The sequence below is a fragment of the Microplitis demolitor genome, chromosome 1, assembly GCF_026212275.2.
Source record: "Microplitis demolitor isolate Queensland-Clemson2020A chromosome 1, iyMicDemo2.1a, whole genome shotgun sequence".
NCBI lineage: Eukaryota > Metazoa > Arthropoda > Insecta > Hymenoptera > Braconidae > Microplitis > Microplitis demolitor.
Genome location: NC_068545.1, coordinates 20,086,893 through 20,112,805, shown reverse-complemented (window position 1 = coordinate 20,112,805; position 25,913 = coordinate 20,086,893). Strand labels below are relative to the sequence as shown.

At 33.0% G+C, this 25,913-nt stretch overlaps 8 protein-coding genes across 15 annotated transcripts in view; 4 read left to right on the top strand and 4 right to left on the bottom strand.

Annotated features, from left to right (window-relative positions):
- Positions 1-6,551, bottom strand: part of LOC103571261 (GATA-binding factor 3) — a 123,462-nt gene extending 116,911 nt beyond the window's left edge. For both annotated transcript variants that reach the window (XM_014445023.2, XM_053739953.1), the window contains exon 1: positions 6,297-6,551. The gene's annotated coding sequence lies outside the window, so the exon portion shown is untranslated. The remainder of the gene's footprint in view (positions 1-6,296) is intronic.
- A 194-nt stretch (positions 6,552-6,745) lies between these two features.
- LOC103571264 (U3 small nucleolar ribonucleoprotein protein IMP4) lies at positions 6,746-7,851 on the top strand. Its single transcript, XM_008549374.2, has one exon. It carries the CDS (start codon positions 6,835-6,837, stop codon positions 7,768-7,770), a length of 936 nt encoding a protein of 311 aa, XP_008547596.1. The 5' UTR covers positions 6,746-6,834; the 3' UTR covers positions 7,771-7,851.
- Positions 7,852-7,938: 87 nt separating this feature from the next.
- Positions 7,939-10,321, top strand: LOC103571263 (HMG box-containing protein 4). 6 transcript variants are annotated; one of them, XM_014445025.2, is made up of 5 exons: positions 7,939-8,213; positions 8,797-9,338; positions 9,408-9,483; positions 9,580-9,768; positions 9,861-10,321. In XM_014445025.2, the coding sequence occupies exons 1-5, from the start codon at positions 8,093-8,095 to the stop codon at positions 10,268-10,270; spliced, it is 1,338 nt and encodes a 445-aa protein (XP_014300511.1). In that variant the 5' UTR covers positions 7,939-8,092; the 3' UTR covers positions 10,271-10,321. The 6 variants fall into 6 exon arrangements, with proteins under 6 accessions (XP_014300511.1, XP_014300514.1, XP_014300512.1 ...); XM_014445028.2 differs by having other exon boundaries at positions 8,791-9,338; positions 9,580-9,738; XM_014445026.2 differs by having other exon boundaries at positions 8,791-9,338; positions 9,580-9,744.
- A 6-nt stretch (positions 10,322-10,327) lies between these two features.
- Positions 10,328-15,253, bottom strand: LOC103571308 (glycine dehydrogenase (decarboxylating), mitochondrial). Its single transcript, XM_008549431.3, has 10 exons — positions 15,059-15,253; positions 14,545-14,623; positions 14,061-14,196; positions 13,508-13,898; positions 12,918-13,438; positions 12,556-12,838; positions 11,833-12,482; positions 11,307-11,770; positions 11,099-11,244; positions 10,328-10,682 (listed from the first exon to the last, which is right to left on the bottom strand). Exons 1-10 carry the CDS (start codon positions 15,251-15,253, stop codon positions 10,572-10,574), a joined length of 2,976 nt encoding a protein of 991 aa, XP_008547653.1. The 3' UTR covers positions 10,328-10,571.
- A 215-nt stretch (positions 15,254-15,468) lies between these two features.
- Positions 15,469-17,301, bottom strand: LOC103571265 (ruvB-like helicase 1). The gene is made up of 3 exons (XM_008549375.3): positions 17,023-17,301; positions 16,269-16,944; positions 15,469-16,183 (listed from the first exon to the last, which is right to left on the bottom strand). The coding sequence occupies exons 1-3, from the start codon at positions 17,161-17,163 to the stop codon at positions 15,630-15,632; spliced, it is 1,371 nt and encodes a 456-aa protein (XP_008547597.1). The 5' UTR covers positions 17,164-17,301; the 3' UTR covers positions 15,469-15,629.
- Positions 17,302-17,548: 247 nt separating this feature from the next.
- On the top strand, positions 17,549-21,024 carry LOC103571266 (phospholipase A-2-activating protein). Its single transcript, XM_008549376.3, has 6 exons — positions 17,549-17,831; positions 17,927-18,796; positions 18,917-19,238; positions 19,598-19,994; positions 20,063-20,481; positions 20,591-21,024. The coding sequence occupies exons 1-6, from the start codon at positions 17,695-17,697 to the stop codon at positions 20,918-20,920; spliced, it is 2,475 nt and encodes an 824-aa protein (XP_008547598.1). The 5' UTR covers positions 17,549-17,694; the 3' UTR covers positions 20,921-21,024.
- Positions 21,025-21,432: 408 nt separating this feature from the next.
- On the bottom strand, positions 21,433-22,948 carry LOC103571267 (protein SCO1 homolog, mitochondrial). Of its 2 annotated transcripts, XM_008549378.2 has the most exons (5): positions 22,855-22,946; positions 22,592-22,751; positions 22,084-22,486; positions 21,808-22,010; positions 21,433-21,690 (listed from the first exon to the last, which is right to left on the bottom strand). In XM_008549378.2, exons 2-5 carry the CDS (start codon positions 22,655-22,657, stop codon positions 21,502-21,504), a joined length of 861 nt encoding a protein of 286 aa, XP_008547600.1. In that variant the 5' UTR covers positions 22,658-22,751; positions 22,855-22,946; the 3' UTR covers positions 21,433-21,501. The 2 variants fall into 2 exon arrangements, with proteins under 2 accessions (XP_008547600.1, XP_008547601.1); XM_008549379.3 differs by lacking the exon at positions 22,592-22,751 and having other exon boundaries at positions 22,855-22,948.
- Positions 22,949-22,989: 41 nt separating this feature from the next.
- LOC103571268 (vacuolar protein-sorting-associated protein 36) lies at positions 22,990-25,817 on the top strand. The gene is made up of 6 exons (XM_008549380.3): positions 22,990-23,186; positions 23,708-23,903; positions 23,968-24,320; positions 24,424-24,588; positions 24,758-24,973; positions 25,149-25,817. The coding sequence occupies exons 1-6, from the start codon at positions 23,091-23,093 to the stop codon at positions 25,320-25,322; spliced, it is 1,200 nt and encodes a 399-aa protein (XP_008547602.1). The 5' UTR covers positions 22,990-23,090; the 3' UTR covers positions 25,323-25,817.
- The last annotated feature ends 96 nt before the right edge of the window (positions 25,818-25,913 follow it).

The window sequence follows — 25,913 nt, the reverse complement described above, 5'->3', positions numbered from 1 at the left end:
TATATACATATATATGTATATAACTTACTTGCAGAGAGTCGTAGTTATTAAAGTTGTAATACACCATCTAGCTTCTGCTATCACACTGGCATAGTGTTTATTATAATATAAATTACAATAAACTCTCTATGCTAATAACTTACTCAGCAAGTAATATTATCATTATTACTATAACTTTATCGTCAAATAGTAATATAAAAACAAAATTAGTAATGAAATTTTACATAGGACAAATATTTGCTGTTATTTCATATACATGTATATATACATAAAGTTTGTTAGTGAACTTGTGAAGCAGAAGACTCGACATAAGACGCTCACGTAATATTAGCAAGACGATAAATCGCCAGAGAGTGAACAGAGCACACAGCAAAGTTATTTCCTTCTCGAGTACACACCAAGTATCGCACAGACTAATGTAAAGACGCGTGTATGTGTGTTTAAGATGATGGTAGTTAAAGAGGAGAAACAGCCTCAGAGGGTCGGTGCACCCGATTCTCGACTAGCGAGTTAACGTTAGGCAACATCGAAAAAGTCTTTCTCTCTTAAACTGACTGTCTTTGGTCCTTGTCTCTCCGCTTGAAGTAGAGGGTAATAAAGCCATCTTGTGCTCCACCCCGACCTCATCGTCGTCGTCATCGTCGTCGTGCGCTCCCTCAAAAGGAGAAGATGGAGGCGGCGAGGCTACCAGTGGATAGCGATCTATACTGCTCTGCAGCACCCCTCGCTTAGGTTGCCAAGCAACCGTTCAACCCCTTCCGTGCTGGCAGCCCCCGCAGAGACCCAGAGATTGCGCTCTTATCTCTTATTTCCTCTTGTTCACCCTCCTACTCCTCAGCGAAGAAGAGTTTCTCGTGTCTCTTTTCCTCCCAAGTATCATTCCACCATCGACCATTCTCTTCTTCTTCTTCTACTTCTTCTTCGCATACTTCTACGTTTACTACTTCTACTTCCTTCTGTGCTACTTCTCCTCAAACCACACTCAATCCTGTCAAGCTTTACCAGACTCCATCTTGCTCGTGCACAAGACAACCTGGGGGATATTCTTCATCCCTCTTATATTCTCCGCGTTATTGCTGCTACTGGTTCAACCTCAATTCAACCTACACCACCCTATTGCCAACTTACCCTTACATACATATACATATGTATTGGCGACATTACAGCTAGAATGTTGAACTCAACGTATTGACGAAGAAGATGCAACCACGTACGTAGATTTAATCTTCAATAAAATTATTGAATTAGCAGTTGCTAAGAATCAGAGAAGCTTTAATTATTCTTGCAATTATTACATCGCTAATAAAATTTAAATTACCCATACATATAATATTTTTTTTTATTTACCTACTTATTAAATATACTACGTACCCTTATTTATTTTTAGAGTTTCCCTTGAGGCTTTTTTCCTACGTCCCTTTTCTTATGAAAAATAAAATAAAGAAGGGCGACTTGGCGAACTGATAACGATTTGATGTATGGCCCAGTGACGTCACTGGTGGATAGACCAGAGGGGTTGACGGGGAATGTTCTGGCCAAGAACAGATTACACAAATCGATAGGGTTACTGAACAAAGGAGAGACTGAGTTCCCGGGAATGTCGTCGCCGTCGTTGTCGTTCATGCAGCAGCAACGTCTCTGCTCGACTGCTAGCCGTGCGTCTGTTTCCTCTCCTCTATTCTCTGCTCTACTCTATATATGTACTTCAAACTCGCGGATCGATCAACGTATCGCTCGCTAATTGTGTGAAGCCAACACCCAAGCTCATTATTCCGGGCGCTTATTCACGATTCTCGTGATTTAGTATCAAGCTAATGATTCGGGTTTAGGTTTCGTTGAGCGTAGAAATTTTTATAGAAGAATAAAATACTCATGGATTTATGTGTGTATTGTATAGAAAATAAAGAAGCTGAGAGTGAAGATAAAAAGATCATGAGCAAAAAAAACCAGCAATACCTTCAGGGACTGATGAAGGATTCAAAAGAAATCCACGGTGGCCTCAGGCATATTGCTGGCACGTCATTCTCCTTCAAGGAATTAAATTTTTATATCTTTCGTTGAGAGTTTGAGCGATAGAACCAGCAAGAAAAGAAAGAAGAATACACGAGTAAGAGTCGAAAATGGAAACAAGGGTAAGAAAGTTACTTTTTATTAACTCTAAAGTAATTCTAAGCTTTAAAGTTTTATACTTAGTATTTATTATTCTTCTTTTAATTGAAATTAATGATTTTATTTACACTTAATATTCGTAATCACCGTTTGATATTATTTAAAGCAGAAAAAACCACATTAAATATAAATTATAGTTTATTTTATTTACTAATGCTAACAAAGTTGGTAAAAAAAGATGAATTATGTAGCGCGTAAATTGTTTTTAGGCAATAATCCAAGAAGGATGGATATGAAGTATGATTAAATGATAAACTTTATGATAGTAATATATAAATATGTATATAAAATAATAACAGCAGCAAGATAAAAACGTAAAATCGAGTTAAAGAAGCAAACGTTAGTGAGAGAGTGAGATAAAAATAAAGATAAAGAGTCTGGTAACGAGAGAGGAAGATAAATCGACTGGTTGGAGAAACCATAAACCGCGTAATCCCTTACATTAAACTGTACCTTTATGTCTGGGATTTCATGAGATGGACACACCTATATATACACACTTACAAAAGCTAGTGGCTGGAAACTCTTGCTCGGAAAAACCTAGTGTAGCTCTAGAGCACTTGAACGAGGGAAAATGTTTATCCCCAGAGACACTTACCCAGCATCACATCTATCCGTGCAGTTCTCTCAATTCTTTATACTCTCGTAAAAAAAAAAAAAAAAAAAAAAAAAAAAAAAAAATCCAAACGATTGAAAGACTTTCGATGACTAGTAATATTATTCATCTTCTTCTCAGAAAATTTATTATAAGCGCCCACGTATTTCAAGGCTTACAAAAATAATATTATATTGTACATATATATAATGTTATTTCCTTATATGCCAGGGAAATAGTACAATCCGTATGTAAGTAAGGTAAAATTTAGTTGCGTCAGTTATATAGATTAAACTCAACTCTCGTGAGTCTGCTACGGATCGATGTTGTAATTTCAGATGGTGTCTCTCTAGCTAGTCCTGGTTATATATGTATATAGCTAGGAGGGAGGAGGAAACACCCGTTGGAAATGGGAAAACGGAGGGATAGAACAGCAAGGAGATGGTATATAGAGAGGAGTATCATCAAGATAGCTTTGGCCTTAATATCCCCCTCAGGAGACTCTACTGCGACTCACGGAGAAACTGGAAGCCCTCAGAGCTAGAGCTTGAACTATATATATGTATCCGGGAATCTCTAGTTTATATATATATGAACACAGTTGAATGCGTCCTCAGTGCGTATATACACAGAGTCTTTATATAGAAGAATGAAGCTCAACCTACATATAATCCAATATGTATAAGTTTTCATCATAAAATATCAAGCAATTGGCGTGAATATATAATTTCATGGACATTTAGTACCGTGACCATTGATTATTCGACCATACATATACATATTCAAGCGCAGACTTATTGACGCGATCAAAGAAGAGAAGATGATAAAGATAATTATATTGATGATGATGATGATCTTCCAAGAGATTGTAATTCTTCTAGCGACGAGCCGGAACTAAATGATAACCATCTCGCAAGCATCTGAGATCAACATAAACGATCAAATCTGCGAATGCTTACGGGCTCAGTATTAAAGCCAGTTGCTTGCATAAATGATAATAATGATGATACATCCATCAAATTAATCCCGGGACACATAAACTGATGTGTGTGCCATCACTACTCTGACACTAATTTTAGCATACATCAGCTAAGCTGATTGTTTGCCCACGTGAGTGTTTAATGGCTACATATGCTTTTATTAAGACGTTCATATCACTACCATCCCAACCTCCTCAACGGCTGTATCAGAGCAGTCCAATCAATAATCAATAATTCCGAGCTGATGATTCTGGTGTTACTGTCCCAGATGATGCTCTGTCTGTCTTTTATTTATGCTCGATCTTGTAAGAGCTGATGCTTATATTGATGAAAGTAAATTTGGGATTAAAGGGATTGAATAATAGCAATAATAATAATAAATTTAAAAAAATGAGTTGTTAAGAGAGCCAAGGAGGTCTTGGAGGTAGTCTTGGTACGCTATGTACACGATAACGTCAAATGTAGTCTCGAGAGAGTGGTCTGTAGGATGATGATGAAGGCTGCTTTGTAGGTGGAGATATCGGTAAGCAGAAATCAGTGGTTGGGTGGCGCCTTGCAACTTGTATACTGTGTTGATGCTCGCTTCCAACTACTGTACTCTCATATGTATACATATACTACTCATACATACATATATGTTTATATGTATGTATATAACATTATGTATGTAACTGCTCTTACACCCGCATACTTAAAAGTCTACTCGCAAACGAGCCAGTTCACCCCGACAGAGTTAGTCAGACTCTCTTTGGATATATGCTGTATGCTCTTTAGCATTTACGCCTGAAATCTTATCGTCGGCTAACCGTGGATGAGACATTTACTGAGAATTTAGCTCAGTTCGTTATAGAATCTACAATACAAACGATACTTTGTCTTTGAAGGCGAGAAACTTTGTCTTTTATTTTTACTATTCCCCTATATGATCATCATCATCATAAAAATTATTAATTTAAAAAAAAATGATATAATATGATAAATTAAATGTCAATTGATTGAATTTAACTCTGGGCGAATTGACGTTTAATGTCAGACTGGGACAGCCGGCAGAGCTTAGTATTTTAAATAATTGCGTGTAACGGGCACGAGTATGACAGAATAGTGACATAGTACTTCACAATAACACCCTAAGGACCACTCACGTCGTACCAGGAAGTTGTCTTAAGAGTGTGGCTTTAGGTCCTGCCGACAAATATAAGTATAAATGTTTTATTTTTTTATTTTTATTTTTATTTTCACCCAGTTGTAATTGAGCTTGTCTCGCACGCAGTCTGCTCTTTAAATGAATTACGAGGCGTCTGATGTGTACAAATATATACATTATACTTTTTTTTTATTTATGCTTTCATTGTTTTCAATCATATCATTATTGTTGTTATGACTGGCATTATATGTTTAATTAGAGTTAAAAGATATTATTTGATTGTTCAGTAATTATTAGATTCTATGAATTTTAAAGTAATCATATGTTTCTGCAGGAACAAATGATTTATATGTTACTTTCATTAATTCAACTAACAGTTGATAACAATTAATGAGTACTGTGTGTGAAAATATGTTCTAATTTTTTTTTTTAATGCAAATAACAATTTTATATCCAAACCCCCTGTAATTATTGATGTACTTTAAGAATTTATATAAATTCATACATCATTGATGTAAATTTTATACTGAAAACGTTTTTTCTAAGTTTTTGAAATCCGTTTAAAATTTAAAGTTTTAAGTTTTCATAATTTTTTAAACTTAAACTTACGTCCGTTAAAAAAAATATAATTCAAAAGCTTGATATTTGCCACTTCAAATATTAAAGATATATATTTCTATCTAAAAAACGCGGATAAAAAAATATATTGACTGATCAGATATAATGTTTTAAATCAAAAAATTGTTAAAACAATTTTTTCATTAAGATAAATATTTAAATTAATTACTATAATTTTTGAAAATTTGAATCAAAATTATGATTTCTATAAAAATATGTTGGCTTTAGAGTATGTACTGAGACTAATAATAAATTTGATTACACTCATCTAATAGTGATTTTATGTAACAAAAAAAAAATTACTACCCAATCAATAAAATATATATTAAAAATATCTAAATTTAATTAAATCTGATAACCTAAGATTTTATATCATTGTTATTTATGAGTTTGAATGTAGCAGACATCAGACAAATTTAAAATTATTGATAAATAGACTAATTAATTAATAAAATAAAATTTGAAAAATTGCGCATTTAAACTTTTAAAATTATAAGTACACTTCCATAAATATTGTATTTTTTAATTATTTACTCTATTTATAATTTTAATTTGTCTGATATCTGCTACATTCACACCCATTTTTATTTCATCATATTATCTACTGATTTCATGAAGTTTCAAAATTTTTTCAATTATTTTTCAAAAATTTTCCCATTCTGCTTCTTTTGTCTTTCGTTCAAATTTTAAACAACCGATTCATTTTCTTACTCAAGTCAAAGTAAATAATTCAAATTTTATTCCAAACATCCAATTATATATGAGATATATTAATATAAATTTTACTTACAATTAAATGTCTGCTATTCCCTCCAATTAATCTTCCATTGTCTTCCATCCTCCAGTAATGAGCCATTTTATTGTCATTCCCTCAGCGTCGATTATTTAATTATCCATCACCATCAGTATCATTAAGAGCAAAAATCATAATGATTTGACTAACTGCTCGCATTGCTTAGTCTTCATATCACTTTATCATTTCATTTCTTTTGTTCTCAGCTTTGATCATGTCTGCCCTATTAATTAACAAGCTTGTAACTGAACAGTTCCCAATTCAAAAATACGTCGTACTTAAAAACAGCACACGCGGCGACATCTACAGGAAACAAAAAGCACTATTAAAACGAACCGGGAAATTTAAACTTGAATCGGTAATGAAGAAAATTTACTGGGTAAATAAATTGTTTTATAGATGGCGTGACAAAATAAAATAAAATAAAAGTATTTTTGTCATTTTCGAGGTTACGGTTTTAAATACACAGCAGTGTAAACACGTGGTGACAAATAAAAATAATTATTATCAAAATAACTAAATAGTTTTTTAAAAAATGTTACGAAGACAAGCGCGTTTGAGACGTGAGTATCTCTACCGAAAATCAAAAGAAGACAAAATCAAAACAATTCAAGAAAAAAAAGATAAACTCAAAAAAAGTTTAGAAAATAATATACCGATACATCCTGATCTGAGAAAAGATGCTCTGTATCTCCAGCGTAAATTGGATTGGGAAGATGCGGGTCCAGAAATGGCAGTCGCCTTGGGAACAGAAATGGGAGGAACAACTGGAACCCATGAAGATGACGAGTATCGTTGGGCTGGTGTAGAAGATCCTAAAATAGTCGTGACAACTTCCCGTGATCCAAGCTCACGACTCAAGATGTTTGCCAAGGAAATACGTCTAATTTTTCCAAACTCACAGAGACTGAATCGTGGTAATGCTGAAATGAAGCAATTGATTGACGCCTGTCGTGCTAACGAGGTCACTGATTTTATTGTCGTCCACGAGCATCGTGGTAATCCAGACACTCTTATAATCTGTCACTTACCCTATGGTCCAACCGCTTACTTCAACATGTCCAACGTGGTAATGCGACATGACATTCCAGACATTGGTACCATGTCCGAACAGTATCCTCATTTAATATTCCATAATTTAAAAACACCACTCGGTGTCAGGACAATGAACATATTGAAACATTTATTCCCAGTACCTAAAGAAGATAGCAAACGTGTAATAACTTTTGCAAATCACGATGATCACATATCATTCCGTCATTATACTTACAAAAAATCTGGCGGACAAGATGTTGAAATGACTGAAGTTGGTCCCAGATTTACTCTAAAGTTGTATCAAATAAAACTGGGTACTCTCGATGCCGTTGGTGCTGCTGATACCGAATGGGCTTTAAGGCCATACATGAACACCAGTCACAAGCGACGATTTTTATCCAACGATGATGGCTGGCACCAAGAAGATGACTTTTAAATAATCAATCTTATGTAAAATTATGTTTTTTTTTCTTAAATAATAATATGAAATGAAATATTAATAAAATAAACAATTTTCCTTACTGTTTTTATTTAAATATTCAAATTTCCCGCGGTAATTTTTGAGATCGTATTGTCATGCGCACAAGATATAAATAAATAACGTTTTTGCGTCGTTATTGTGAAAGTTGTTTTTAAAAACACTAACGACAATAATATTTCAAAGCAATCATTAAATTAACGTAAATAGTTTAATTAATTAAATAAATTTTATTGTTAATTTGAATTAAGTGTTCGTTTATTTGTTTAAATAAAATAAAATGCCGTCTGAAATTCGCAAGCCCGCGAAAAACGACAAGACCCCGCGGCGCAAGAAACCTGAAGATCAGTTGAGTGGCGCAATGGACTTGTTCGCGTCTCCAAAACGTCCTAAAGTAGACGGTATATTTATTATTTTAAATAATATAAGAATGATTTTATTAGTTGAGGGAATTTTTCAGCATCAATAAAATTTATTGCATGATTTACTGTTTTTTTTATCTCTGTAAATTACTATATTTGTAATGATTTCTGGTGAACGTATAGGTTAGTTTTATCACTAGCGACCTTTGGTGGTTTGACTCTTAAACTATTTTCTTAAATTAATTTTTTTTTCTTTTATTTCTAAATTTGGTAGCTTTTAAATTTTATTATTATTTTATTTTTTTTATAGAGGATAATTTATTTAACGATCGTTTACTTCAGGTTGACTGTAGATTAAAACCGAGCTTTAGTAAATATGAAATATATAAATATGTAGTTTGTATTTTTATTTGATCTCTTGTTGGTTTTTGTTTTTTAATTTATCAATGAATGGTAGAGGATTTATTCAAATTTTATTTTTGCTTCAGTAGTTGATTTTAAAAAAATTGAATGATTATTAATTAATTAGTTGATTGATTGCTGTAGTTAGATGACAAGCCAATTATTCTGGTCTCGATAATTTACTTGGCAAGATGTAGTCTTTTATAATTTATAGTTTTAGAAGTGACGGGTGTGTCGAGGAGTGGCCGTGTCAGGAAAAAATCATCAAAGCTGATGGACTTTGAATCGCCGGATGATTTAGCAGACCATAAACTGAAGAGACAACAAAAAGCACAGCAGCTTCATGCTCAGCAGATGTTGGAGAGGTTTGAAGCACAAGCTGCCGCAGCTACTGCTGCTGCGGAAGCGAATGCTACACAGCAGGCTCTTGCAAGAAGTAGAAAAAATTCAGGAACTCATGGTGGCTCGCAGAAACTTAAACAAGAGCCACTGTCTGATCCAGAAGAACAAAGCTCAGGATCTGACTCCGATGAAGTTTCTAATGACGATGACAGGTTTTCGGTTGATAGTCCCAGCGATGAAGAAGTTGACCCTCTGCTTATTGATGAAAAAGAAACAGGGTTCAAAAGATTAGAACCGCCTGATCAAGAGACTCCTTCTCAAGCTAATAGTCTTTATATGCTGGAGAAATGTAGGAGAAAGTTGATTATTAAAGATGGAAAAGTAATTGGACGTATGAAAGCTCAGAGAAAGGATAAAGGGGTAATTATTTTATTATAATTATCAAGCCAATAAATTTATTTAATTATCAATATTCGTATTTTGTTATAGAAAACAAGATTTACTGCTTACATGTTATGGTCCAAAGAAGTTAGACAAGAATTGTTGGAAAAAAATCCTAATATGGGTAAAATTATTTATTTATTTATAGAATTTTGTCACGCAATTCTTAAGTCTTGAATTTGTTATAAAATAATTAAAATAAATTTTTTTTTTAAACTAGATTTCGCAACAATATCTAAAAAACTGGGTGAGCTCTGGGCAACGGTCCCTAATCTCGAGAAATACAACTGGAGAAGAAGAGCTAAACGTTTAGCTACCAAACCCAATTGCAAGACATCATTTAAAGAAGAAAACCCAATGCAGAAAAATTCACCACCAGGTTCTCGTAAGAAGTTCATCAATAAGATCGGTGAGACCTTTTAAAGTCACCGATTTTTATTTTTTTCATAGCTGCCTAAATAAATTATAATACAAAATAAATAACATAATTATTATTAATAGGTAATGGAAAAGAAATAAAGTCTCCAACGAAGAAAACAGCACAATCAGGAATAGCTTCCATGGGTGGTAACTCTCCAATATCGCCGACGTCTAATCGCGCTGGAAAAGATCTCGTCAATGAGCCGGTGATAGGAACGGGGATGTACAAAGTCGTCGGAACCCAGCCGGTGGACGTGGCAGCTCACTTGAAACTTCTTGGCGAGAGTTTGACGATTATCGGCGAACGTTTGAAAGAACACGAGGGTCAAATAGCCGTCTCTGGTAGTCTATCGGTTTTATTAGATTCTTTACTCTGCGCTTTGGGTCCTCTCGTGTGTCTTACTCAGCAAGTGCCGGAAACTGATGGCGCAGACCCTGAATTGTTATCCGAAATGCTTGATAACATTGCGTACATCATGCCAGGATTGTAATTTAACCACATCACGTGATTCTTGTTTAAACTTCCTCTAGTTTTAAGACAATTTGATTTTTTTTTTTTTTTTTTTTTTTTTTTTTTTTTTTTTTTTTTTTATCATTTAAATTATTTTTAAAATGAAACTAAATAAATTTAAATATCTGTACAAAAATCAAATTTATAATTTGTATTAACGGATTTAGATTAAATTGTTGATAGCATTAGAAAAATAATTTTTAATAAATATTAAACTATATTTATAGAACAAAATTAACATTATTAATTATCAATTAATTTATTAATTAATTTATTTATTATCATTGTTGAGGAGGAAGAATTGGTGGGCACGTACAGAAGAGGTTCTTATCACCATAAATATCATCTGTTCTACCAACTCTTGGCCATATTTTTGGAACACTTGAAAATGGCTAAAAAATAATTACAAATTAATTAATTATTAATACATTGTTTTTATATTTCACATTATCTGCATTGAAATAACAAATTAATGCCTGTTTAATCAATCTATACAAATTAATTGTAATTTCATAGATAAAAAATAATTAATTTATTTCTTACAGCAGAAAATGTCGTTACTCGAAACAAGAATGGAATTCAAACTTTTCGCACTTGATGAAAAATCATATATTATTCCAACTAATCAAGTTGACATTTAAATTTTCAGACATTTAAACTCTGAATGCAGATAATTGTAAAAAATAAAGTATGTGGTACGGAATAAAATACGATTTCAGACTTAATGTGATGACAATCAACCTCAGCTTCATCTAAAACCGTCTTTTTTGATCCCCTGCCACCCATTACTCTATGAAAAATAACTTACTGCAGGAAAAGCCGCCAATTCTCGTGAATAAGGTCTATCCCATTTAGAACTAATGACTTGCTCTTGAGTATGCGGTGCCATTTTCAATGGATTCACATTTATGTCCATTTTTCCGTCTTCAATATCTTTTATTTCTTTCCTAATAGCTGGAACAATAAACCAAACTTCTCAGTAAAATGAATAAATTTCATATAATTATAAATCTTACATATCATTGCGTCACAAAATCTATCCAGCTCGATTTTATCTTCCGACTCAGTAGGCTCGGGCATCAGAGTACCAGGAACGGGCCAACTCATTGTCGGCGAATGGAACCCGTAGTCCATCAACCTCTTGGCAATATCGACAACTTCAATATTTGCCGTCTTTTTGAATTCTCTTACGTCAAGAATAAATTCATGAGCTACTAGACCAGTCCCTCCTTTGTACAAAGTGTTGTAATACTTTTCTAATCGTTTGCTCATGTAGTTGGCGTTTAATATAGCGACTTGAGTGGCTTTGCGTAGTCCTTTAGGTCCCATTAATTTAATATACGCCCATGAAATGGGTAGAATTGCTGAAGATCCATATGGAGCCGCAGATACTGTTCCTAGACCAATAGTGTCATTGCTTTTACCAGTCGCGGAATCAATTACCGGGTGCCCAGGTAAAAATGGCATGAGATGACGTTTCCTATAATAAATTAAATATTCAATTTAATTAAAAGTTTATTTATATTTTATTAAATATCTTACACTCCAATAGGTCCCATTCCAGGTCCACCACCTCCATGGGGAATACAAAATGTCTTATGAAGATTAAGATGTGAAACATCACTGCCATAATCACCAGGTCTACAAAGACCTACCTGGGCATTCATATTGGCACCATCAAGATAAACTTGACCTCCGGACTCGTGCACCAGATCACAAACGTCGCCGATTGTCTCTTCAAATACTCCATTGGTAGACGGATACGTTATCATCAGACACGACAAAGTCTGTCTGAATTTTTGAATCATCTCCTTCAGGTGTTCCAAGTCCACAGAACCGTCTTTCCGGACAAAAATCGGTTCGACTTGCATACCGGCCATCTGAGCAGACGCTGGGTTTGTCCCGTGAGCAGAAATCGGTATCAAACAAACCTTTCTGTCAATGTCACCCTGGGATTCGTGGTAGCATTGAATAGCTCGGAGACCCGCGTACTCTCCTTGAGCTCCGCTATTTGGCTGGAAACTTATTCCATCGTAACCAGTTATCGCGCAAAGATCTTTTTCCAATTGCGCAAACAGTTCTCGGTAACCTTCGGCTTGATTTACTGGAGCGAAAGGATGCATGTTGATGAAACCCGGTAGACTGGCTGGCATCATCTCGGTCGTGGAGTTCAGTTTCATTGTACATGAACCCTATATTTATTATTTATCGATTTTAATATTTATAAATTTTATAGTACAGTAAATAAAATAAGAGTTTAATTACCAGTGGAATCATGCTGTGTACAAGAGAAACATCTTTGTTTTCTAGAGCCTTCATGTATCTGACGATTCGTGTTTCTGAATGATGAATATTAAATACCGGATGTTGCAAATAGGTTGACGTACGTTTGAACGAAGAATTTTCTAAATGATTTTGATTAAGTGACTCATTATTTACAATATCTTGGACAGTTTGATTAACGTTAAATATTTTAAATAAATCATTAACGTCATTCGGTGTCGTCGTTTCATCAAGAGATATTCCAATAGACCCATCATCATTGTACCTTTAAAAATTTTTATTTATTAATGTTTATACTGATGCTATACTGATACTCAGATAATTATAATCACATAAAAAACTACCTGAGATTAATTTCCAGACGTTGCGCATTGTCTTGAATAATTTTAGATGATTGCTTGGGTGTAACGGTAATCGTATCAAAGAAGAAATCATTATGCATACGATTACCGGCAGCTTGAAGACCACGCGCAAGGACAAGAGTCAAGTGATGTACTTTTCTAGAAATATCACGTATGCCCTCGGGGCCGTGATAAACAGCGTACATTGCTGACATATTAGCAAGAAGTGCTTGAGCGGTGCAAATATTGCTCGTAGCTTTATCTCTTCTTATATGCTGCTCACGTGTTTGGAGAGTCAGACGATACGCATCTTTGCCATCACTATCTCTAGTCACACCAACTACCCTTCCGGGCATCAGTCTCACCAGTTTGTTGTGACATGCAAAAAATCCAGCATGTGGTCCTCCATAGCCCAGAGGAACTCCGAAACGTTGGCTGGTTCCTACACAAATGTCGACGCCAAACTCACCGGGAGGACGGAGAATTGCTAGAGACAGAAGATCAGTTGCTGCGCACACTAAAGTCTAATTTTAAAAAAATTTTTAATATACAAATATTAATATTTAAATAAATTTTGAGTTTTTATTACTTACTCCGTCAGCATGAGCTTTATCAACTACTTTCTGATAATCATAAATAGCTCCAGTGGTGTCTGGATACTGAAGAAGAATACCTGCAACTTGTTTCGAAGATGTGTCGACGTTAAAAACATCTCCAACTTGCAGAGTTAATCCCAGAGAGTTCGCCCGGGTTGCAATGACACTGATAGTCTGGGGATGGACTTTATCAGAAACGAATAATATTTTACGTTTGTTATGACGGTATGCAAGACCCAGAGCTTCGGCTGCTGCCGTTCCTTCGTCAAGAAGTGATGCATTTGCTACTTCCATCCCAGTCATATCGCAAATCATCGTCTGGTAGTTTAAAAGACTTTCTAATCTTCCTTGTGCTATTTCCGGTTGATACGGCGTATACTGCGTGGTCCTATTAAAAATTTTAATCATTTACTTCAAGGAGCTCAAAAGTTTACCAGTTTCGAACTCTCTGAGCTTCAGATTTTTTTTACAAGGGTGTATATATATTTTTACGGGGGTATATATATTGGGTACATTGCCTTAATAAATGAATGCAATATTAAAAAATTACCATCCAGGATTTTCAAATATATTTCTCATAATCGTTAGCGGAACACAGCAATTGTAATATCCCATACCAATGTAAGTTCTCCATACTTTATTTTTTTGCGACATCTCGGTTATTCTTTTAATCAACTCATATTCAGCTGGAAAGTAATAACATAAATAAATAAATAATAATAATGAAATATGTTACTATCAATGAGTAAAAACACGTGTGAGATAATTCGAAATTGAAAGATCACGTGAATTTGAATGCAGCAACACGAGCATGAACTTTATGACCCAAGATATCAGCGTATCAATTTGCAGATTAAAAATTATCAATGTTTAATTATTATTAGAGCCACGAGTCATCGAATTTTAAAAAATTAAGCCCCTTTCACAACTTATTGTTGAAAAATATCGATAAACAAATAAAATTTATTGCAGAATAAAATGTTCAAGTTATTTCTTCATCAGTATTAGTAAATATTTAAATTTTCCATACTCACTGATCGGGTGATCCAGTTCCAAATCCTTATTTCTTCTAATATTACTGGGTACCGCAGCGTTTGTTAATTCTTCTAATGACTAAAATTTTTTAAATATTAATTGCAAAATTAATATCGAACAAATGAATAGTTTTTTAAAATTGGGTAACTTTTAAATAAAATTTAAATCATATAATTTTTATTTTCATGATAATTTTTACGGGCAATAAGTCAGTTATTTATTTCACTTAAAATAAATAGTAAATATTTTATGAGGAATTTAAATTTTTTTATTATCAGACTTGAAGAGACTGACGCGCATGATGAAGAATGACGAAAAAAATAAATAAATTTATATTAAATGAATTAATTAATCAATAATTAGACTAAAGGTACTGACATTTAGGACAAAAAATAAAAATTTCTCATGAATCTTGATTTTTTTCATTTTAATTTACTAAATAATGATTTTTATCGACAGTAAAAATATATATCAGTTACCCTCTTTTTATATAATTACCCAACCAAATCTTACTTTAAATCCAATAGTTTTGAGCATCTCCAACTGTTCATGATCTCGCGGGCCGATATGTCGTGACTGGAATTCACGTTCACGAAATAATTCATCAAATTTAAAAGCTCGGGTACTCACAGCTAATCCGCGAACGCGTTTAAAATTATCCTGCACCAGGAATTTGGTACAACGGGAAAATCTCCATGTACATTGCATCTCTTTTATTCAAATAAAATAATAATTTACGAATAAAAATAAACGATAGTTCAAATTCAACGAAGAAAAGCAAACTGAAAAACGTCAATGGGCTAAGACATTTTATATTGACGTTTGCTGTGACATCACGAGAAAATATCACAATTGTCTGATTACACATGAACTTTTTTGACCCTGACATATTCTTTAATAAACAATATAAAGAAATTAAATAGTTACCTGAGAAAATTCAAAAATATTTTATTAATCTTAAAATTATTTTAACATATCAATTGTTAGAAAGCATATAAACAAATAATTCTATCAATCTTATCAAAATATAATTAATTATTCACTGACAGAAAATAATAATAAAGATACTTATAAGGAAATAAAACTACATCATATATTTATCTTTGTTTTCAGTAAGAATTTTAGCAGAAGATTTAGCATCTAGGAAAAGAGAACCGACTTCTTGAATATCTTCTTTTTTAATCGTCGACCTTCCGTTTATTTTAGCGGTCAGTGAAGCCGGAGTGAGTAATTGAACGACGTATCTGAGAGTTGTTTTCGTTCCTAGTTCTCCAAGAGCCGCAAAAGCTTCGTCGTCAACCTGAAGCCCCTCTGTCATCGCTCGTAATTTAATAATCTGTTCTATTTCAGCGTTGGAGTAAGGAAGAGTTTTTATGATAAGAAGACGATCCAGCAAATCCAGTGGAATTCCATGTGGTGCGACAATGTCCTCGGTACCTCTAATGACGCAGTGGCCGCGATTCGTGGCAAATATTACGATGGGTGCAATCGCACTCTCGAGTGAACGGTGGAGGTAAGTGAAGGTTTCAATGTCCAACATGTGAACTTCGTCGACAAATAAAACTCCAGGTACTAATTCAGCGATTCCTTGATCTATGTACTGGTTTACTACTTTGTTTATTTCTTTTCTCAGTTTGTCTGCGATAAATAAATTAAATAATTAAATATTTCAAGTGTACAAATAATTGGATGATAAAATAAATAAAATTATAAAAGACATTACCTGTTATTTCTGTTTTTTTAGGCTTCATCAGCTGTCCCATCATCGACATAATGTCTTGTCCACCTTGTGGTTTAGCATTGGCTACATCTAAGTCATGAAGAGTCACATCTTGAACAACTTCTTTCTTTTTATGAACGTCACCTTTTGGGAGAGGAACGTATTCCTCAGCTTCGAGATCGAATTCAGTTGCGTAATTATCACTTCTACCCTGTCTTTTTACAGCACCGCTGTTAGCCTCAATATAAATGACATCTCCCGTCTCAACCTTCTCTTTCTGAAGCGACTGATAGATTGAAGGATCCAGTTTAAGTTGTTTCGTACCCTTGGCTGTCTTCAGCCCGATGATGACATGTGACACAGTCTTGCCGTACCCGCCCATCGGGTTTTCCGTCTCAACTGGCGTCAGTTCTGTCACTTCACCCTCGTAAACTTCCTTGGTTTCTTTTATTCTCAGCCCAATAGCACGACGAAAATTCTCCATCAGCACCTCCGTCTTCTTGATTTCCGAACTGTAAACCTCTGACCCGACCATCGGGCAAAATGGTACTTTGTTACCTAGTTCTTGGGCAATTGCTAGAGCTATTGCTGTTTTTCCAGTACCCGGTGGTCCAGCCAGCAAGATAGCACGGCCAGCCATTTTCTTTGATTTTATTAAGTCCACGACAATTCCTGCAGCCTGAAATATTTTAACATTAATTCAAATAATTCTGTCAATAACTATTACATTTTTTAAAAAATTAAACAAAGTTCTAACCTCTCGTGCACTTTCTTGACCAACAAGACCAGCGGCTGATTGTATTGCAATACCATTTTCATCAAGACCCAAGCCTTTGATATGAGTATGGGCTGATATTCTTTGAGTTTTAACTGAACTTTTAACTTCCTCGATCTTCATATTGATTTATAATTAATTAATTACAGTAATGATAATCCTAATACTGACAATCTAACCCAAGAATCCAACGGCAACGTGATTATTGATAAAACAACCGGCTATTTACCGCCTTTAGTTTGTTAGCAAAAAAAAGTCAATACTTAAACAAGCGAACATCTAGATGTCAACTATTTTCAATAGAAAACAAATACTCTGACACCTGGTGTTCGAATCCTGAATATTTTGAATTTAAATTTTCGTACCGATTATTTTTGAAAGCCATCTTTCTTCAGTGTCGACATCTCCATTTGCTTTTACTTTTATTCCAAGTTCCTGGTTGCTTATTATAATTTACCAATCAGCAGTTAGATGACGTTATCAGTTACTTGCAAAACAAAAAAAAAACAACAGCTTTGGCAAATTGCTAGAAGGAGACGATTACTGTTGTGGTATTATTTCAATGGCATCAATCCTACCCGTATCATTTAAAATATTTATCTGTGGGTGACTTGCGTAATTTTAAAAAATTTTTATAACAAAGAAAAAAAGACAATGGACAAATTGCCGTATAGATTGAGCTGCACATTAGTTGGGCACAGTGAAGATGTCCGTGCAATTTCAGCCTTTGAAAATGGAACAATTGTATCTGCATCTCGGGATAAAACTGCACGTGTATGGATACCTAACCGGTAATTATTTATACGCTAATTACAATTATAAATTTTAATTCCTCCAGCATCACCAAAAAATGACAATTTAATTTTTAAATAAAATTTTTCTACAGAGATGATTTTGACTTCAGTCTATCAGCTACTTTGCAAGGGCATACCAATTTCGTGAGCTCAGTATGTGTATTAAATCCAACGGATAAATATCCAAATAGTTTAATAATAACTGGTAGTAATGACCATTATATTTGTATATATAAACTCGGGGAAACTGAGCCCATGAAAAAAATAAAGGCGCACGCAGACACAGTTTGTAATTTACGGATAGGCATTGAGGAAGGCACATTTTTATCAAGCTCATGGGACATGAGTGCTAAATTATGGAGCCTTGATAATGTAGAGGAGCCATTGCTGACTCTGCATGGTCACTCATTAGCAATCTGGTGCGTTGCTGACTTGCCGAACAAGGCAATAGTTACGGGGTCGGCAGATAAAAATGTCATTGTTTGGAGCCGTGACGGGACACAAGTTCATAAACTTGAAGGTCACACTGACTGTGTCCGTGATATCGCGGCAATAAAAGCTGATGAGTTTTTGACCTGTGCAAATGACGCGACTATCAGACACTGGAATGCTATCACTGGTGGTAGTCTGGGTATTTACTATGGACATGAGAACTATATCTATAGTATTTCAGCGACCTTTGACGGTAGTCTCGTTGTGAGCTCGAGCGAAGACAAATCAATAAGAGTTTGGAAAAATGGGAAAGTTGATCAAACGATAATGGTACCAACCACGTCAGTTTGGTGCGTTGAGTTGCTGCCGAATGGTGACATCGTTTCGGGTTCATCGGACGGAATTATCAGAATATTTTCCTCAGATTCATCACGTTGGGCGAGTCCGGAAATAATGAAAGTTTATGAAGCTCAAATAATTGATGACCAAGCTAAAACACAAAAAGAACTTGGCAGTGTTAAGATAAATGAGTGAGTACTGTTGTTTGTTTAATAATTATATGTTAGTTATTTGCCGAGCGAATAGTTGTAATGATAATAAACAGATGCTGAAGAATTATGTCTATCGGATTTAAACGGCATCTTCCATAGGCTGCCGACGATGAGTGCACTGGCGCAACCAGGAACCAGAGACGGTCAGACCAAAATGATCAATGAAGGCGGTAAAGCTATCGCTTATTCGTGGTCGGCGAGCGAGCAGCAATGGGTGAAAGTCGGCGATGTCGTTGGAGCCGTTAATAATGACTCGCAAAAGCAACTTTACGAGGGCAAAGAGTATGACTATGTGTTCTCGATTGACATTCAGGATGGAGTACCCCCACTCAAGTTGCCTTACAATAAAACTGAAGATCCTTGGCATGTCGCACAAACGTTTATTCACAAAAATGGACTCAGCCAAATGTTCTTAGATCAGGTATGTTTGGAAATATGATTTTTCTATTGAGGTAAGACTCAGTATCCGATCAGAGAACTAGTACCCGATCACTCATGTATTTTTATCACACTATTGCAATGATAATTTTAGTTTATCCTTCTTCATATGTCCAAAAATGGAGCAGTGGCCACAAGTGCTACTTCTACTTTAAATAAATATAAGTTTTTAATAAATATAAAGCATTTCATAAGACAACTTGATGATACCAATTATTTATATACCATCTAATCTATGGAATTCGCGGTTTTTTTTTAACGTCATTCATTTCTTTTTACATAATAAATAAAACTAAAAATGCAATTTCGAATAATATAACTAATTTTTTATAAATTTTATAGATTGCAAACTTTATAGTAAAAAATTCTGATAGTACACCATCATTTAATCCAAGTTCATCATACGCGGATCCGTTTACTGGAGGTAATCGTTACATACCTGGATCAGGATTGCCAAATGCGCCAGTAGCACAAGCGGATCCTTTGACTGGTGGTAATCGATATATACCTGGATCAGGATTACCCAACGCACCAGGAGTACAAGCATCAACTTCGAATCCAGATCCTTTTACTGGTAGTAATAGTTACGTACCTCAAACCAGCTTTAGTTTGTCATCCCGCGAGGCGATGCCTGCATCAGCATCTTCATCGTCATCATCATCTAGCGTTTCCACACTCTCTTACATACCGCATAAAAGTTATTTGAAGCTTGAGCAAGCTAATTATGCTGCCATACTAGGTAAGAAAATTAATTTATCATCAATCAACAAATAGAAAATGTAATTAATATCAATGCGATAATTGCAGAAAAAATAAAAGAGTTCAATAGTCAACTAGGAGAATGTTTGCAACGGATACCTGACGCTAAATTGGAAGCTGTAGTTAATGTAGCTAGAGGCCAAGTTCAACAAGCTGACGCTGAAACCAACAGTACTCTTTGGACACTTCTTGAGTGGCCCAACGAATTTGTGTTCCCAGTGTTAGATATTGCTCGATTAGCTGTTTTACAAAAGTCACCAAATGATAATCTCTGCAATGACAACTTGGTCCCAGTTATTAAACGTCACCTCTCACCTGACGCAGTAGCGGCAAATCAAATGCTTATTTTCCGACTACTAGCTAATATGTTTAATCACGAATCGGGTGAAAAGTTCGGTCTCCAGTATGCAGAATCTGTATTAGATGTGTTGCTCAAACTTTCCTCGCTCGGCAGTAAACATAATCAGGTATTTAATTGGATACTTATTATTTGATAATGAAAATACGTAAGACTGTATTAGATTGGATTGAATTAATTGGAGGTATATGTTTATTATTGTTTTTTTTCTTTTTCAGGTTGCAATTGCTACGTACATCTTGAATTTAACAGTAGCATTAAATAATAAATCAGATGACTTATCAAGTCGTCTTAGAATACTTGCTTTAATGACAGTACTTTTGGATAAATTAAAAGATCCAGAAGCTATTTTCCGAGGACTTGTTGCTCTTGGAACTCTCATTGCGTTAACAAATAACGCTGATGATAAAAATACATTAGTCCAATTATTGAAGCACTCAGAAAATACAATCGCTCTATTAAAATCATCATCTATAAGTAAATCAATGCTTGATGCTCATGGTAAAATTTCAAAATGTTCTAAACAAATACTTGATTTGATTGTCTAACACTAGTACGTTTTATATATTTAAAAAATAATATTTTTTCAATTTATTATTATTGATGACAAATGTTGCTTTTAATATCATTAATAATAAAAATTTAAAACTGCCGTATTTCTATATAAATTTTTTTTAATTTATATCTATAAAAAATATATATAAAATATAAGATTTTAATTATCGGTCTAATTTATTTGATTAGTTATTTTATCCAAGAGTCTGAACCAATTGAGTTTATTTTTATTGTAATTTGTATAGCTTTGACATCTTAAAGTTGTCTCTGTGCTATTTGGGAGGCTGAAGGAATCCAGACACCGGTATTGCATGATATTCTTCCAAGATGTCATTAGATAGAATTCGTTAGAACTTAATTATATAAAATTCTATATAATTTCATTGACCGAATACATAATTACACATGATTATGTATAAATTTATATTATTATATACGTTTATAAGATTACTTATAAATATGATTAAATTATTATATTATCTACAGGACGATTGAGTAACAAGAATTATAATTAATAATTTCAGTATTTATGTAAGTATTTAAATTTAAAAATATACATTAATAAAAAGTTAAATTACGCCGCGCTTCCAGTTTCTTTAAGACCGACAAGCGGGAACCATGACGTCTCGTCTTTAACTTTTGCTAATTTAGTTTTGTGGAGCATTATACTGCCCATAACTTGTTCAGCAGTGTTGGTTTGTCCATAGTAATCGACAAAAATCCCATCTGGATCTACTAAGTACATTATTATTGTATGATCGACCTGTAATTTAAACAAGTAATTATATTGATGGACATCTCATTCAATTCATAACAAATTTTAGTCATATTCATAGATAAAATTCTTAAAATAACTTGAAATTAAATTGAAAATACAAACAATATAATCATTATCAGTGTCCTTAGGTCCGCTACTAAAGTAAACACGATAAGCTTTGCAAGCTTTAGCAATTTGTTCTTTATTTCCCGTTAATCCAATTATTTTATCGGAAAATTCTTTGCAATATTTTCCAACAACTTCTGGTGTGTCTCTGTCTGGATCCACGGATATAAATATCGGCTGAATTTTAATATCCTTTTTCTCTATAAAACAAAAAATTTTAATTAAAATTAATAATAATTGTGATTAATTACAGTGATTAAATAAATAACATACCTAGATCGTTAATAATCGATACCATTTTTTCAAGTTCGTCGGGACAGATATCCGGACAGTGAGTGAATCCGAAATAAATTAATACCCACTGACCCAAGAAATCATCAGATTTAACCAATTTACCATTGGAATCAATCAATTCAAATTTGCCACCGATGGCTGCTTTTCCAAGAGACCTTCTGCGCTCCCGATCAAGTGCCAAATCCTTTTTTTCTTTCAGATACCGAAGATATAACAGAAAAATACCACCTACTGTTCCACCGATAGCAAAACTACGCCATGTTATTGGAGAATAACGTGATGAGCCAAGAAATTTTGATATCTTTTTTATTTTTTCAATGAGTCCTGTTGATGGATCCGGTTGTGGTAATTTTCGTGGAGTTGAATAACGAGCTACTTGTTTCTGAAAAAAATTAATGACAATCAATAATTAATTAAGTAATTTATTGGCATTAAACTTCTTGGTAATTTTAATTAAAATAATCAATAAATAAATATAGAAACTTACTGTCACAGGAATTAATTTAGGACATGATTGAAATTTACGTAGGGAACGTAAAATTAATGATGACATTTTTTAAATATTTAATTAACAATTTTTAATTTGTAATTAAATTATTTATCCAAAAATTATTTTCAAAAACCGATTTCAAAACTGACGCAACTCACTTGCAATAACATGTAATAATATTTTAATTAATTAAAAAATAATTGCCGACATAAAAATGGATGATTTTGTAAAATAAACAAATAATTTATTTAATTAATTACCGGTATTTTATTTAACGGCGAATGTGGATGAGGCATGAGCGCACACGAAAAAAGAGAGTAAAAAGAGATATTGAAAAAATTAAACAGCTGATGACGATGCTTGTCATGCTGGTAAATTAGTTTTCTTTATTTATACTGTCAAACTAAAACATTAACCTCTTTTATTTTTTGCAGTAGTTAAATAGATAGATGGTTATTATTGTAATTAATTAATTAAGTTAATAAATAAATAAATAATGAATAGGTTTGAATATGCGGAATCAAGGCTTATGCCAAATGAAATTTATGTAAGAAGAGATTTATCAGTGAGAATTTATGATGGTGATACTAAGGTATATTTTTATTTTTTATTTATTTATTTATATTTTATAAATATTAATTAATGTAGTAAATACTTTTTTAAATATTTGAATATTAGAGTGAATGTAGCAGACGTGAGACATTTTATAAATTTTAAATTAATAAATTAAAATAATGAAATTTAAAAAAATGCACGCACTGATTTTTCATTGATCTAAATACGCTTTTTTAAATTTTTATTCTACTGACATTTTAATTATTTATTTGAAAATTCAAAACATATTTATGATACTGAAGTTAGCCGACATCTAATAACTTGTTGATTTTTTCAAAAATTTAAATTATAAAATAAAAATACTCCAAAAAACTGCACTTATAGTTTTTCAAATTTTCTACATGTGCATATTTTTATATTTATTTTTTTTTGCAATTGATTTATTGAAAAGAAAATCCGAAAATTTTTAATTATCTACAGGCTGAGATTATAAAATATTTTTATAAAATTAATAATTAAAATACTTAAAATATTTGTTCATATATTATTTTTATGTAGACAAATTTTGCTGGAGGTGAATTAGTATTGACAAGTCATCGTCTAATATGGGGACGTCCTGGTGATATACCGAATGGAAAAGTTTGTCTATCACTATCATTACGTTATGTCATTTTTTTTGAAGAAGAAGTACCAAGTGCATTTTCATTTGGCCGTAGTAAAAAAATTATTTTACATTTATCTGAACCACCGATTGGTAATTAATCTATTGCTTATTATTTTTATTTAATCAATTGATTAATTAAAATATTAAACTACAGGCAAATTGCCTGGACCAGTTGATAACAGCACAAGTATGCACATAAAGTTATCATTCAAAGAAGGTCTAGACCCAAATTATCTATCCCAATTAGCTGACGTGATAATGAAAAAACAGTGGGAAATTGTTATGATAACTCCGCCAGTAGAGTCTGAAGCGAGCAACCAATCAAATAAAAGTAAACTTCCAGTAATTAAAACACGAACTGGAATAATTGGTATTGAGAGAAGTTTACAAGAGAGACAGAAAGCTACTGATCAAAGTATTACCATGGCATTTCAAGATCTAAAAAAATTAATGGAGATGGCTAAAGATATGGTTTCGATATCTAAAACAATATCCACTAAAATACGGGTAACTATTATAGACATTTAAAATTGTTACGATTTCTATCCATTTTAGTATATGATAAAAATAAGTGATTTATTGATAAATTTAATTAATAAGATAATTACAGGAAAGACAAGGTGATATCACTGAAGATGAGACTGTGAGATTCAAATCATATTTAATGAGTATGGGAATTGATGATCCAGTGACACGTGATGCTTATAAAAGTAGCAATGAATATTTTAAACAATTGGCTATTCAGCTATCTCAGATACTAGAAGAACCAGTAAAGGTTTTTATTATTTATAATTAACTACTGACTAATCTAGAGTAAACTATTCAGCCTCACTCTTTAAAAACTTGCAACAAACAAACGTGTAATAGTTTAAGAATTAAAATCCCAATTATTTACACTAATAAAAGTGAATAAGACATTAAAATTTATTAATTTATTTATTTAGGAAGTAGGAGGAATGATGACATTAACTGATGCCTATTGTCGCGTAAATAGAGCACGTGGATTAGAATTATTGTCACCGGAAGATTTATTGAATGCTAGCAGACAACTGGGTCCTTTAAATCAACCACTAGTACTGAGGATATTTGACAGCGGTGTTATGGTACTACAAGCTAGATCACATGATGATAGTGCAGTTGTTGAAGATATTGCTGAATTGGTATGACTTAATTTTAGAAATCGAGATATTTGTTTTTGAAAAATGATACCGAAGGTAGCAGAATATTCGATTGTTTCGTTTAAAAATCAAAAAAAAAAGTCGGTGTCTGCTGCATTCGCTTCATCTTTTAAAATAGTTTTATGATTGATTTATTTATTTATTTGTTTGTTTTCAGCTTGATGAAAGAGGATCAATAACTGCTGAAGAACTAGCTCAATCAAGCGGAATATCAGTTTTGTTAGCGCGGGAAAGGCTTTTTGTTACTGAAAAATACGGACGAGCTTGTCGCGATGACTCTATCGAATCACTGAGATTTTATCCAAACTTATTCCTTCGACAAGAAACATAATTTAAATTTCTTAAACAATATTTTTAAATTTTAAATATACTTTGACCGCCAAGTTTTTAATTTTAAAATTATACCCAAGTAACACACTTCGAAACATACAATTAGAAATTTATGTCACTAAAAAAATATCTGCTTAAAAGACTTGACACTTGACAACAAAAAGCGAATTACAAATGATGTTCAAATAAATCATTCAATCGATTCTTAATTGAAATGACTTTATTGGGACTTAAAAAAAAGACAAATTTCCTACGACTCCTAGAACCAACATCTGTATGTCATTTATATAAAAAAAATTTTGGTTTGAGACCAAAAAAAATTTCTCTTGCCTTTTTAAAAGGCATCTTAAAGTTGTCTCCGTGCTACTTGGGTATCTACGGTGCTTGATTGTTATGAATTTATAAGCAAATTTATATATTAATTAATAATTATGAAGAACAATTGTTAATAACTTGAATAAATATGTAATTAAATGATGTATTTCTTAATATAATATTTTAAAGTATTTCTGTAATTAAATTATAAAAATCTTGACATTTGTAACTGTGTTAAATTTTAAAAGAATATTCTTTTGGCGCCAAAAGTAGTCAT